General features: G+C 36.6%; 1 protein-coding gene across 2 annotated transcripts in view; it reads left to right on the forward strand.

The window, feature by feature from the left end:
• LOC145765148 (uncharacterized) overlaps window positions 1-15,736 on the forward strand; it is a 69,033-nt gene that overhangs the window by 26,969 nt on the left and 26,328 nt on the right. For both annotated transcript variants that reach the window (XM_082576917.1, XM_082576918.1), the window contains exon 8: window positions 15,056-15,183. In XM_082576917.1, the coding sequence (XP_082433043.1) occupies window positions 15,056-15,183 (128 nt within the window). The remainder of the gene's footprint in view (window positions 1-15,055; window positions 15,184-15,736) is intronic.

A 15,736-nucleotide genomic window follows, 5' to 3' on the forward strand; every position in this document is an offset into this window, starting at 1 on the left:
GTTTAAGTCTGGTCTGGAAATATTCGGAGAAGCCAATTTGAAGATATTCCAATTTGGAGACAGCCTTTTTCGGAGATTTCTAAAATCCCACAGTGACATCTGTTTATTCAAAGGAGTTAGGTTTAATCAGGGTTGCCTTCGACGTGGACCCCAAAATAAGGAATACCGAAATAATAAAAGTAATTTGCGTTCTTCTGGTGACTATTTACTAGGTTACCTCCTGATGTTAAAGATGATAACTAGCTTTTGTATTTCCGACGTTTCGTCAGTCAGCACGACTGACTTTATCAAGGTGGCTAAAACAGGTTAACACAACCTGTTCAGCAACGATGGCACAACACAAAAACGTACTGATAAAATGAATAAAGTAAGCAGCAAGAATCAGAATTAAAACACGCAACAAGATACCTAGAGGTTAAACTGAATGCAGTGAATGCCTAAAACCAGTAGGCTGCTTTCCAACAGCGTAAATTTATCTATCTATTGGGCCACCGTCAAGAAACCGAAATGTATACCCGTCAAGCCACCGTCAAGAAACCGAAATATTGGGCCACCGTCAAGAACAAGAAACCGAAATGAATACCGAAATGTTAAATTTTCATGCGAAACAAACGCTTGTGTTAAACAAATCTTTTGCATTTGTATGAGCCATGACATAATGACATATCACACACCATATTTTTGCCACAGACAATATATTTCAGCAACTTGTTATTTGTAGGAAATACTTCGTGCATCTCATTATAGCCCAGATACATTTACTTGTAGTAGTGATTTGACCGTCATTTCACTAAGTCTATTCCCTTCCTTGGTGGACTTAGCTGAGAGAAGACTCGCTCCACACACACATTAGCCTACCAACTGGGAAAAGATGATGCTAAACAGCTTGTAGAGCAACGGAAAAGACTCGTGTCTGGTAGACTAAATAGTAATAATGAAACGTTACATTACGCAATAGTATAAAAAGACAATTTATATCAAACAATAAGACAATAAGATGCGTGAAGTTAGTTGCAAAAGAATCATGACCAAACAGACACAGCTACTTACGTTTTTGATTTTTTTGTTGTTGTAATAGTTATTGTTGTAGTCGATTTGACCAGTGACCAACCGTCATCATTCACCAATCACCATGCTGTTTCTGCTTTGGTAACATGAAAATCCATATAGTTTTGCCTAATCGAGACCATTTTACTGTTATTTTTGTTTCTGGTATTTTAATCGCTGACAAGCCACTACTGCATATATCTTCTGCACAAATTCAGCAAATACTGTGGCCTACACTGTGCGCTGTGCAAATGAAATCTTGAGAAAATGTTTTGTAGGCAAAACTGGTCATGACAAACAAGACACATTTATCACAACAGTGTTTATCTTTTCAACATTGCAAAACATTAGAACAACGTTCAAAAGGAGAAATGACTGTCTTTGGCTGAATTCAGGTCAATTTAATTGTAACACGGCCAAATATGTTGCTATTTGGGAAAATTTCTGAGAGTCTTAATTGTTACAACCATAGCCATGACAAACCTGCTATTTTCCCACTTAAAGAAGTAGCCTACCTATGTAACATAACTAATATTTGCATCTAGACATATTTTTGACTTGTTTTGCAGGAGATTAGATATGTAAGTTAAGCACAATCTATGCAATAATAATGTAAAATATGTAAGACTTTCCAACCGCATCCTGGCAGTAGTCTCGTCATAGAGCCGTTAGGTTTTTTGTATAGCAGGGTCTTTCGCCAAAAGCCATATTTTACTTGCACAATTAAACTTGGCAAAAAACAAAATAAACTAACATTTAAATTGGCATGTCGGATGAACAACAGCTTACAACATAGAATCCACAAAAAATCCTTGATATTTTAAATAGAACATGCAAATGCACTAAAAGCGACACACCAAGTGATACTACCTCCAGGGTGCAGTTGGAAAGTCTTACATATTGCATTATCATTGTGTAAACTGTGCTCCACGCGCAGGCCTAATCTCAGGTTGAACAAGCCAAATATATGCCTGAGTGCTAATATTGCTTATTTTACATACTTTTGAAAATAGGAAGATGACAGGTTTTTCATGGCTATGATTGTAACAATTCAGACTCTTAGAAATTTCTCAAATAACAACATATTTGGCCGTGTTCTAGTACAGTGCTACTCAAACTTTTTTACGCCGTGTACCGGCTGAGCACCTTCCATCACTTGGCGTCCCGGCAGGGTTGGTTGGGTAAAACCTCTGGGAGGTTTTTCCCAGTTTCCCCCGGGTAAAACTGGGGGAAACCGGGTAAAACTGGGGGAAACCCTCGAAACTTCTAAATGTGTTGTTTGTGGAGCTTCTTATGCAATAAAATGACTAGCCAGCTGTTTATCTGTTATCCAATGACATTTTCCATCTGAATTGCATCAATACTTAGATAAAATAGATAAAGCTCGGGATCATCACAGAGTGATATTTCAGGTTTTTCTTTTGACACTCTCTCAATGTGTACTGATTCACTGTCTGCTTGCAGTACCAAGCTACCAATTGTAATTTCTTATTGAATTCAGATGCTCTACTTCCAGCCCAAAGACCATGCCAGTCAGTGTTGTGCTGTTGTGACTAAGTGCTTAAGTTTAAATTGTACCTTGCAAACTAACTGATATCTTCCAGCGCTTGTCGGAAAGCAGTAGATGTCGTCCACATAGCCTTCCCAGTCCGAGTCCCTCAGTGGCAAGCACTTTCCTAAAAGGCTTCCTCCCACAGAAAAAAAGCCTCAAAAATGATGTCTAGTGTGCTACTCTCATGGAAGGAGAAAAGTGAAAAGAAAAATGAAGGAGAAAATGTTGATCAGTTTCAAAAATATATGACTGTCTGCAGATGAGCAAGAAACTGTACGCAACTTTGTTTTTGAAAATAATGACAATTTTATTCTCGTACTGGCAGGATATGAAACTAAGGAATTAAGGATACATCTATTTTTCCAAACATCTCTTTTATCAAATCAATGAAAAAATTGTCACCACTTAAATATTGGCAATACATAAGAAAAGTTGCAAACAATGAGCCAGTAAAGAAGTTTTGTTCATTGATGATGGCAATATCATCATGTCCACCATCCAGTGCTGGCATAGAACCCTTGTTCAGTAGCATGACTTTAATCCACACAAAGCAAAGAAATAGACTGGGCAATGAGAGGATTGCCAAATTAGTGCATGTTTATTGTTTATAGACACTTTGGATGGAAAGAATCTGAAACCCCAGATGAAGAGCTGTTCAATGTGGACAATGAAGACTGTTGACATGTTATCAATGACTGAGATTATACCAGCTCTTAATCTTTTCTTTCTTTTGCTTTTGTTGTTCAACATTTACAATTTTGGTCGCTGACTGCATGTTAGGCACAGGGGAGCATCTGACTTGATAACATACTGGTTCACCTATGTAAACTAATGATTGGACCTATCTATTATTAGATATTAGTAAATCACAGTATTTTTTTTTTTTTTAAGATGAGCACAGGAAATCTTATAGGTTCATTCAAAATATGATCTTCAAAAATTTATTATTTTTATTTATTTATGTTTTCTTATCAATTGTTATTTGCGATGTGTAGTTGAGTACTGGACCAGAATACAATATTATTATTATTATTATGATGGTAATAAACATTAACTATGAGGAGTAAGCATTATTTCATTCACATTTGCAAATTTTAACAACTCAAGTTTTTCCCAGTTTTCCCCAGTTTTTTCCCAGTTTCCCCCAAAAGGTTTTTCCCAGTTTCCCCCGGGGTTTTACCCGGGTAAAACTAAAGTGGGGGAAACCTCCTTGGCCAACCCTGCGTCCCGGTCAATTTGCAAAAAAAAGACAAGAGCAAAGTCATTATTACTTTTGTAACAAATACACACAAAAAAACAAGTAAAAAAACACTTTTATTAATGGTCTTTCGAGTTTTGATGCGAAGTGTGCGCTTGCTTATTTGCAACCAGCTTATCCAATTGCGGTTCAATGGAAGACAAGGCTACTCAAAGAGGAGCATGGATATCCGACGCGTTTCTGTGTTTTCCCTTTAAACAGCTCATGGTAGAAAAGCTGGCTTCATATAGATATGTAGAATGGAATGGAAGAAGAGTTTTAATAGCCATGGTACACAGTCTCGGATATTCTGCTTCCAATAATTCAATAATTCTGGATACCGTACTCGGATATTCTGCTTCATTTAATTTAATAATTCAATGAAGCCAAATTTTAAATACGATGGATCATATTTTCGAACAAATGTTGAACGACTTCTTTTTACAGTCAACACCTAAGTCACCTCAGTGCTTCCAGCATTACTTTCGTTTGAATCAGAATCATCATGTAGGTCTGAAACTGATTGTCTCTGCTTCATATATTTGTCCATGGTCCATAGGACCACGCTGTGCCATTTCTAAAACTTAGCTGAAATTATACTTTTTATAGGCTAATATGGGCTAACAGCTAACTCACTTTCTAAAAAAGAACAAGGTTTATAGCTTTAACAAATCTATGTAAAAACATGCTCAACTCATTACAATCATCTGATATTTTGAAGTCAGAGTGTGGCCGATCGATTGAGCCTCTCACTTCTCTACTCGTTACTGGACGCTGCAGGTATAGTCCAGCACGTGGACAGGACATAGCACAAACACACAAAAAGGATGATCATCTCGCTTCGAACATTGCGATACTTTGTTGAAATAGCCTAATGGATAACAATTACGAAATAACATTTCTTTGTGACATAACTGGAAGTCGTCGTAGTAGCGGCCACCAAACAGTTTATAGCTGGGAAAGCAGATTGAACATTATCGTTGCCTAAAAATTATTATATAGACGTTCTGATCAACATAAAACAAATTACTCAATTTACAATTTCTCCTAACTGACCGCGTACCAGCAGCCAAGTGCTCGCGTACCGGCACCGGTACGCATATTTACAAAAGGTTCCCTATTTTGTGCCTATCTCGAAAACTGACCAATCAGAAGCCGTATCGCTTTCTTACGTCAACTCATTTGCAAAGTTTCTTTGCGTGATTGCGTCGAGTTCGTAGGTTTTCTCCAGGATTGCCAGTTCTGCGGTTTTCCCCTGGAGTTAGGCTAGTTTTATTTCAAAGTCGCGGAAAAATGTTAGCTGTGGCGTTTTTTCTTGTTTTGTTTTATATTCACAAAAAAAGCTTTGACTATATTCTGGACTTGTTTCATCACTTTTGACGACTGGGTTACTTTTCAGTAGCAGTTTGGCTATAAATTTTAAAAACATCTGGCAACCTTAGTTTGCTCGCTGTTCGTGTCTGCTCTGCTGTCTGGCAGGCTAATCGCTAGGCTAGTACTGTGGCAGGCTATATCTCGTAATATTTTTGTATATATCAAATAATCACTGAATATACAATGTGCAGTAATGAACCGTGATGATTATCCAATTCTTACAATACATTTTATCTGCAATTTTAGATTTGGACTATCGGACAAAAAGAAAGCATTTTACCCCTACATCTCATTCTTATATATGTTGCAAACATTTCACTGAAGTTGAAATCTTGAAATTTTGACTTTATAATTTACAAATTTTGACTCAAAACTTTCTGCGTTTGCAACCCAAATGCAAAATACAAAGCATATTAGAAATCAAACCGTTGGCGTTAAGTAAGGATATCTTTGTTTTTCTAATGAAATAAAAGAAAAATGTGGAAGACTCAACGACAAAATAAAAGACAAAAAATGGACAACAAATGTATTAGGCAAATAATAGATCAATAGCCGCCTCAAAATTGAATTTTTCGAGCTTTCGCCGAAGCAAAATCAGCGATAATATCTTCAAAACGAAGGTTTTGAACGTAATCTCTTTCTATAGAAAGAATCGATAGAGCTGATAGCCGATCATCATTCATGGTGGAACGTAAATACGGCTTTATCATTTTGAGCTTTGAGAAACTCCTCTAGATTTATGACGTAATAAATGTTACTATAAATTGAACAACAGACGAAGTACAGGCTACACGCTACAGCTATCCAACATCACGCAAGAAGCAACTCGAGCTTTTTAGCTGTTGTTATATCCTTAAATTTTTTAAGGTGTACTTGCTGTCTCTTTGTAAATCATTTTCTTGTTTTACTTTTTATTTATTTTTGCATTACTTCATTTCTCGTGCTGTGTGCACTGTGCAATGTGTGCAGCCTCATTTTGCCGCCCCTGGCGCAGAGCCAGAACCGCCAAGTGGCTGCTACGGCACTGCAGAGAAGTGCGTTGCATGGAACTTGTCTAGAGAATCAGTGTAGGCTACATACCTTTAAACAGGTTATATTTATATTGATCTATGGTCACAAAGAGCACGCTCTGCAGGAGCTCGTTGATAGGCTACCAATAATCTTACCACCTGGCATGATTCAAATGTAAACAGCTGCTCTTCATCCTGCTTAAATATGTCCTGCATATGATTGGAATAATGGAATATGATTGTCATCTTTAAGGATACTTTATTGGTAAGATGAAAACATAAACGTTATGCATAAAATTCATTTACTACAATTTACTTCTTTAAGAAGATACATCAGATGGTGTAACATGACAGAGCACAATACCATGCAATAGTAACAATCAAGGAAGCAAGTAAATGATAAGATTGATGATACAAGCAATTTGAACAACGTAATTAATGCTTCCAACACTTTGATCAAATTTACCCAAGTCAAATATTCTATAGTGTAAATATCTACTTTATATCGCCATTTAGACCACACTATGTTTCGTGATATACACAAGTAGACGTAAATATACTTAAAGGTGCACTGCAACGAAAATACATGGCTTTTGTATTTGTAGATCTTTCTGAAATAAAACGTTTTTCAACAATTTTTTTATTTTTTGTGTTACCATTAATTAGAAAACCTGAAAAAACCTTTTTTGAATTGAATGATTCTGATTGGTCAAAATTTTTGATGACGTCATTGGCTGGCAAAGCGGCATCCAAGGTCTACTGTTTTGCGTGCAAACACAAGGAACAAATCGCGTAGGATATCGAAACAGCGAACAATTTTGTGCTAAGGGAGTTTTTACGCCCTTAAAATGATGGCTTCTTGTATGGCTCCCGGTTGTACTAACCGGGGAATCGTCAAAGGGGTATCCTTTCATCGTTTACCTCTGAATAATGACGACAAGCTGAAGAAATGGATCTCAGCGATGAAACTCAGAAACCCACCTGTAAACAAGCACTGCCGTGTGTGCAGCAATCATTTTCTGACCAGCAATTACCAACGTGATCTACAGGCAGAGCTACAAAGCACCAAGTCCAGACACCTGCTCATCCCTGAAGCTGTTTCTTCTGTCTTTGATTTTTCAAGATCTGTGAAAGCAACTGTCAATACAGTACCCACAAAACTCGATCGACCTAGGTACAGGTCTGTGAGTACGATCGGGCGTTTGGATCGAATAGCAAAGCGAGAAAACAACAAGACTTTGAAACAGGTCAGTAGGACAGTAAAACATTGGCAGGGTAGGCATATTAGGCAACTCTGAATACATAGGCTTCTTTTAGTTGATATAAACCACTTGATTCAAGCAAATTATTTTCCTGCATTTTTTTCAATGCAAATTTTCCATCCGACTGCAGTCCGAACTGGTGTTGTCAGAGCACGAATCAGAATGATGTTCTTCGCTGTCAAGTCGCCGTCTTTTTGGTTCAAATAGAAATCCTTGTCTTGTTTCAGACATCTTGTTTATGCTCAATATACATGTACAATGACTTATGCGACGTTTCTAAGGCAAATGCGTGAAGCTGTTTACTTGGTTGCCAGCCGATGACGTCACAAGACACATAGCGCCATCAGGTGGCCGATTTTCATTTGGTTATAACTCCCAAACAAAAAGGCATATCAAAAAAAATTTTCGAAAAATATAATACTTAAACAGTAAAGAATCACCAAAAAAATTTTAATTTTTCATTTCAGGTCCCCTTTAATCAATGACTAAGACAGTTAATCATGCAAACAGCTATAGGCCTATCCCTTCGTAGATATGGTGATTACTTATTAAAAGTCAGCATTTTGTGTCTGCTTCGTAAAGATGACCTGTATTTAATAAAATATATCACATGTTAAAAAAAAGAAATAAAAAATAAGCAAATACTTCTTCAAGATATGGCCATCAAAAATAGTCCGGAATGACCAGGAGATTATGTAGTCAAATCACAACACACTGATAAACAATCTACCCTGCCACAATAAGGTATTGCTAATCAATGAAAATTTGATCTTATTCAATAAGAATACAACAGCAACTTCACCAATACTCACTTCATACGATTGGTTGTAAATAAATGTGAAGTAAGCATACAATAAACATTACAGTACAATACCAAGCACGCTTGAAAAAAATGTTAAGGTGTATATGAGAGTAGCAACTCCATTGGCTGTGAGGTATAACAAATAACATAGGTGAAATGATGGTTGGTTATCAATGTTGCGCGAACTCTGGAACCGAACCCATGGTCTGAATGCATGCAGTAAATGTCTGTGAAGTGAGCCCAGAAAGGTTTCTTTTTTTCCAAAGTATAAATAGATCTCTAGCTTTTCCCAAGAAGGTCAAACTCGGTTGTTGTTTGATTCCATCAGATTCAATTGGAGAACACATCTCATCTCTTTTTCAAAAAGCTGAAAAAATACAGTGCACATTAGCAATTTCTGAGTAGTGTACATCCATTGGTACACAACATACAATTTAGACCTACTATCCTCGCCAAAACGAACCGTTTTTGCCTCGAATTAAAGTCAGAAGACAGTGAATAAATGAGCAAAACTTATTTGCTGAACCGTAATAAGTACTGTTGTCCCTCTACACCAGGGGTCGGCAACCTTTCTTCAGTCGCGGGCCAAAACAAAACTGCGCAGATGTCAACGGGCCGTACAAGTTTTCCATTTGCACTTCCGTTTTCTTTACTTTTCATAATATTGTTAAAATTGGCGTTCTTATCAAGAGTATCTCCATATTTAGCTACTATAGGCTTATATAGATTAATATAAAGAAAATTAGTAACAATTGGTAACGAAAAACACCAAGTACTTTATTTATTGACAGCACAACATTAATGTGATATTTGATGTTGTTTCCTGCTAGAAAGTTTCTGAAGGTCAGGTGATAGGTTGGATGAGGCAAGAATCATAACATCTTGCAAGTGGTCATCAGTAAGTTGTGTTCTCAACTTGCCGTTAAATATACGGTTAATTGACTATTACTAACGCAACTCATGTAGCCTGCAACTAGCATGCAGTAAATAGGCTAATATAACCGGACTTCAAGGTGAAACTGCCAAGTACCTTGATGCTACCTTCTACAAGCTTAAGCTAAATTTTGCCCCAAACCTAGTTTACTATAACAAAGCGACCCGTGATCGATAGGTCGCGGGTACAAAGCAGGGTTGGTTGATTTAAATCAAATGATTTAAATCATTGATTTAAATCATGATTTAAATCAAACAATAAAAATCAAAAAAATCAATTAAAAAAATCAAATGATTTTTTATTTGCTAAAATAAAAATAAATACATCAACAAACGTTTCACTGCTTCTCTGTAATACAAAAGTTATATTTTAATACGTAAGGCTATAGGCTATGCATGTTTTGAAAGGCAACTTAGTTTACTTGGCAGTTCACAAACAGTGTTGTTCACTAAACATAGTTTTTGAGCGAGTTTTTTCCACTTTTGGTCTGGTTCAATCAGAAGTTTGAAATCGATTGGGCACTGCAAAAGCTGGCGAGCTTGTATTTATGTACAAACTTCTCAATGCAAAATAAACGGCAATTTTTGTGTCATCTGAACTTTTATTGTTTTGATATGGTACGTCGGTAACATAATTATATTACACAGTTAAACTTTCTTGGCAAAAAGTCTGGTTGTAGGCTATGCATCAGTTGAGCAAAAAAGCAAAGTGATGTGTGCTCAAACGTAAGGAAAGATCTTAGTGTAGTGAGATGATAGTCTGAGACGTATCTCAATCTCGATAATTTTATGCACATTATGATTTAGTATAAAGCAACATATCACACCTACTTAAAAATATGTGCAATAGACAGGCTAGCCTACAATATGATAATAAAAATGATTAAACACTTGCAAAGCAAAGCCTTTCAATCAATCAAGGGGTTAAAAATAATTCTGCTATCTTACTAAAATGATCTCTTCCCCCAAGTAAACTCGACGCTTTTTTTATATAAAAAAAATCAAAAAAATCTGATTTAAATCAAAAAAATCCGATTTAAATCAAAAAAATCTGATTTTTTTAAAAAATCATGATTTTTTCCAACCCTGGTACAAAGGCGCTTTGTGATAATTTCCTATGCTTGGTGGATTCTAACAAGCAGCAAATTCTTCAAAGACAAGAATCACTTGTTGAAAAAAACGGAAAAATGGAACTGGGAGTAAATTATAACTCTAAAAAATAAAGTAATTTAAAAGTCTGGACCGGCTGTCACTAAAAAGGCCAATTCCTGCTTCCTAAGCTACACATATTTCTAAATTATCAACCTTCAAACAAACTAATTCTTAAAACTTCAAATCTATCAAACTATCTGTCAGGCCTGCAACGTCGCTCTCTCTAAAATGCAGTTCGCAGAGAAAGAATATCAAGGAAATTCAAAATGGCGACAATGCCCTAACTAAGCATTGTTGCGGCATAAGTACACAGGCTACGTGATTACAAGTGAGCGTTACGGATAAATATGAAAAAGTAAAAATTGCAAAAGTTTTACATAACATTTAGTAATCTTAATTCGGTTATGTAAAACCAAATGGCAGCATAAAATAATGGGATGTTCGTTTTGGCCCGCCAACTACAATTTGCAAAAATGCTGCGGGCCGGATAATTTTGCTTGGCGGGCCGGATCCGGCCCGCGGGCCGTAGGTTGCCGACCCCTGCTCTACACAATTTCAATCTAATTAATTAAATGTAACAATCAAACTAAAGCCATTCTTTTGATCTTATTCTTACCTTTTGTAGGTGTTGTAACAGACATGATTTTCCACACATTTGCAATTAAATTTATGAAACAGGCAGCATCTTTTTTTCATTTCTTCATCTTTCGGAAATTAAAACATTGGTACTTTCACTGCAGTCTTGCAAGACTTGTACCCACTTTTACAGCTTGTTACACAACACACAAACCCCATTTCACAAATATAGATTATTAAAGCACTGAATTAATCACAATAAAACCTAAATGAAAGATCCGATTAAAACCTTGGATTGCTACGAAAATTTAACATATGTATGTATATACTTTTGTTTATAAATAACTTTCTGGACTACTAACAAGCTAGCCTTTTAGTTAGCCAATATTGATTTATATACTTCTTATTATAGCCTAGGCCTACAGCTATAACCGTACAGAACCACTTTAGGGGGCAAAATGTGTGCAATTTTAATAAAACATTGCTTAAATCAGTGGCGTATTCTCCAGTCCATACATGCACTGCATGCCTTACAATTCTGATGAAATCAAAAATCTTTCAAGGACAACGAATTTATGCGTAGAAATAGAAAATGTTAATAGCAGAACCTCCTCGCTCTCTTAATTTCAATATTCGAAACAGCTGTTCATTTTTAAACTTTGGCAACTTTGCTGACCCTGGCAACCAGCCTAGACTATCTGTGGTTTTATTAGCCAGCTTGGTAAAGATATTAATTGCACAGGCTTTCTCAAGTTTGCAACGTTCTAACCGTTTTACCAATTGCACAGGTGGTAGGCTACCTGAGAAGCCATGATGCCAGCAATTGCCTAGGTTAGGCTACCAAAAAAAAAAAAAATTAACATTGCCAATTTGTCAGGCTCAATTTCACTTGCACCAGTAGGCTACAGTTAACTGACTAACTTGCTATAACTGCTACATCGAGTGCCAAGAAAATTACACTAACTCATTTTTCATTGATAATTATTTTATGCGCGCTTTCATTCATTTCAATTAACTGACAAACTTGCGAACTTTAACCTACCAGCCTGCTCCTGTACCAGACATTAAGACAACTAGCAGAAGACCAAAGAAAGAAAACGTAAATGACGCAATGACGTAAGAAAGCGATACGGCTTCTGATTGGTCAGTTTTCGAGATAGGCACAAAATAGGGAACCTTTTGTAAATATGCCACCGGTACGCGTACCGGCGTTTGATTAGCACTGTTCTAGTAGGTCATGATTGTGAAGAATTGAAAACGAACTTAAAAGCTTACAACATGATCCAACCCGCTGTGATTTTACCCACTGATAAATGAATCGTCTTTCAAGAGGTAAAACGGCAAGTAGAAGATCGGCAGCAATTTCTAACATGCACCAACAAATTCTGAATTCAGCAGAAAATCTTCCAGTAGTTTAACAAATAAACCAAGCCCCAAAAACTTTGCGACTTAAATTAAGACACCCCTTCTACGAAACTGACTCATCTCCAATTAATATTACAACAAGAGTGGCAGAACTTTTGGAATAACAAAATCCTTCCTGGTGAAGAATTAAGTACAGACCCAACTAAGCCCTCCCAGGATCTGACACGGCTACCAGAATATTATGGTCCACTGCATTCTTTAAGGTCCCAGCATTTTTAACTTAAACTGTCATACTGACACACGCAGCATGTCAACTAAAACAGCTAAATCCATGAATAATTAAATGAGCATCGGAGGGCTCGGCATAATTGAAAAAGGCAAGGTCACCTGAAAACCCTTGGTCCAGTTTAGTGATAATATCCTTGAGTTGCCTGCAGTTGAGCACATGTGTAAAAATGGAGTTGACAATTTCCATGACAGCCTTCACTCACAACCTTGTCTAAATTTAATAGTTTAACACAAGCTGCTTCTTAGTGGATTTTTAGCAAATTGCAGACCTGGTCAAAGTCGACTTAGATGAGTTATACTCAGCGTAAGAGCCGCTTAAAACCAGAAAAAGAGTCGTATGATGCCAATTATCTGTTTATATTAGTCTGAAATGTGCATGGGATAACTTCCTGTTCTCTCCATGTAGGCTAATTAACGACATGACGTTAAGTCTAAGAGTACTTGCAACTGCAAAAAAAGTAATTTTGTTATATCTCAAAGACTAGAGCCAGTTTGAGAAAAAGTGCATTTTCAGGATCAGGAGCCACGATATACCTCAAAACAACTCTCACATGCCTTGCCTTTTAATTTGTTCACATTTAAGTGTTATTTTTGCAACATGAAAATTTATAGGTGAATAAATTTTATTTTAAAGTAAGACATAATGTTCGTAAACATCTTGTTATTATTGGATATTTTATAATGTTTGTTCAATCATAGTGGTCAGTCAAATTCAATTTTTGCGGATTTCCGACAACTTGAATAATGAAGCATTTAATAGAGTGAGTCCGTTGAGAAAGTTATGAACATATCGACCAATAGACATATCTAATCATGAAGATTGCAGCCCCTCCATTACAATTGATCTCGAGCTGCCACTGATGCTGATAATTATGCTTACATATTGCATTATTATATAATTATGCATTACAGCACATTATACAGCACATTACAGCACATACAGCACATTATATAATTATGCATTACACGGGTTTGGGTGTAATGAAGTCCCCACTTGAATGTTAGCATCGTATGTTTAAAGCTATTGATGTAATCTTTTTTATCTATGTTATCTCGAGGGAACCCAGACAGCCACTTTATTCACTCCAGTTATTTACCAGGGCGGGTACCAGATCTGGACCAGATAAAGTGGTTGTCTAGGAAGTAATAGGCCTAGTACCAAATCGCAACCCAGGGCAGAATTACAGAAGGAATGGGTAAAGCCAGGGCCATGCGAGCACCGTCTTGCCCACCCTTAAAGTGAGCCTTTATTCACAAGTGGGCCTTTATTTGTAGTGATAGTGTCTAAAATGTTTCTCAAAGCATGGACCTGTTTAAAAATTGGGTATAGAAGCATTACGTTACTGTTCCAAACTCTTTTTATATAGAAAAAATAACAAAGAACAAATTCTCTCACATTTTCTGGACTAGAATCTAGGCAACTATGCCGACAATGCAGCAGTTTGCGTCAGAATGGCACTTATTTGAAGTAACTTAAAGATATTAGCCACATTATATTGTATGTACATTGTACACTGTACAGTACTTTGTCAAAGCAATATAACTACAGAAAAAAAGTTGATCATGCATTTCATCTCTTCCCAAACATGAATATGGCCTACAATCTACATTGGTTTAATCTTCATCAGTTAGTTTGATTCTGCGACTGGTTTCAGCAGGATGCTGTTAAGGTCGTTTTTACAGGGTAATTTGAGCTTGGTACCAATGAGAGCCCTTTCTAAAACGTGCAATTTTTCTTCATTTTTAAATACTAAACTAAAAGCAGGGAAAAGAAAAATGACTGAGTGTCCACTGTCCAGTGACTATTGAGTATTGACCCAGTGCTTCAACATAACCACTAATCAAGTAGCTCCAAAAAATCAGCTTTGTGGAGTTTCCTAACGAATGCAGATCTTCTAAAAGAGTCCAAGCCAATAAAGCCATCTAAGGTTTAAAAGTGGACCATTCCTGAACACCCTGACCTGTGTGGTCCAGCTGGATGTGTGGAAAGCCGTAAATACGATTGCATGATAGCAAAAGAATATCGAGCTTTGTTGCAGTATTTCTATCTTTTTTATCAGATATAAAATACATTAGAGAGACTAAAATAAGTGCCCCCTTAATAGCCATGAACCCTCGGTTAACATGGCCCTGGGTAAAGCTCAACCCCTTATGTACTGAGGCAGGCCGTTTTAATTGCCATATGCTCCAACTGAGCCTTGCCGACTCACCATCTTATTCACGTGGCTTAGGCCCTCAGACTGTAAACCACATCATCTGTCAATGTCCAATATACTTACTCCAGGATGGATATGTCGGCTTCACACCGGTGGATTAATGCACAATCCACTGGCTACTATTCCTGATCAAATATCATGACCTGCGGCGGCCTCACCCAAGAAGACATGCACATTAATTAATAATTAACTAAAATTATATCCGTTTGAAGGCGACTAAATTCTAGTTATTTTGTAACAGAGGAAGAAGGAAGTGAAGAGGCCGAAGATGGAGATTCTGGGGGGCATGCGAAGCAATACACTCAAATGAATGGTGTTTCTGAATTACAAGATGTTTCTGGGAATTCCCTAGGCCAATCTGTACAGCAGGTATTTGTAACATGTTGTATTCTTGTGATTTTATGCAAAACAAGATAGCTGACAAACAAAAGATCGCAATTAACAAAACCGTAACTCTTGATGGAGGAATCAAAGTTTATTTTTTCATTACCTTAGCAAGAAGAGAACTCCAAAAATTTGCTCCAAACAGTCAATGGCATCCAAGATTTAAAGAGACAGTATTAATTTATATTTTGTTTAACATACTTTTTTACACACAAAAAATATAACATAATTAAAATAAACTCAAACGTTTTCGACACGTACGTCGTACGTGTGTCCTCATCAGGAATTAAATATGCAATATACATAAAATGAATAAGTGGTTTGGCAGGCTACATTATATGTTTTTGCATAAGTGTGCTATTTTAATTGAGTAATTCTTGCAAATGTGTTATTGTCGTTTATTGTCCTAAGGTAACCTTTTGCTCAAATGTTATGTCACCCGTATTGCGAAACTTGCTATAGAAGATTTTGCGTACGTGAGGGTTGTAAAGTGGTGGAAAGTTTTCGGGAATATTGGGAATTTTCAAATTTGGCATTT

Source organism: Aplidium turbinatum, chromosome 2, assembly GCF_918807975.1.
Source record: "Aplidium turbinatum chromosome 2, kaAplTurb1.1, whole genome shotgun sequence".
Taxonomy (NCBI): Eukaryota; Metazoa; Chordata; class Ascidiacea; order Aplousobranchia; family Polyclinidae; genus Aplidium; species Aplidium turbinatum.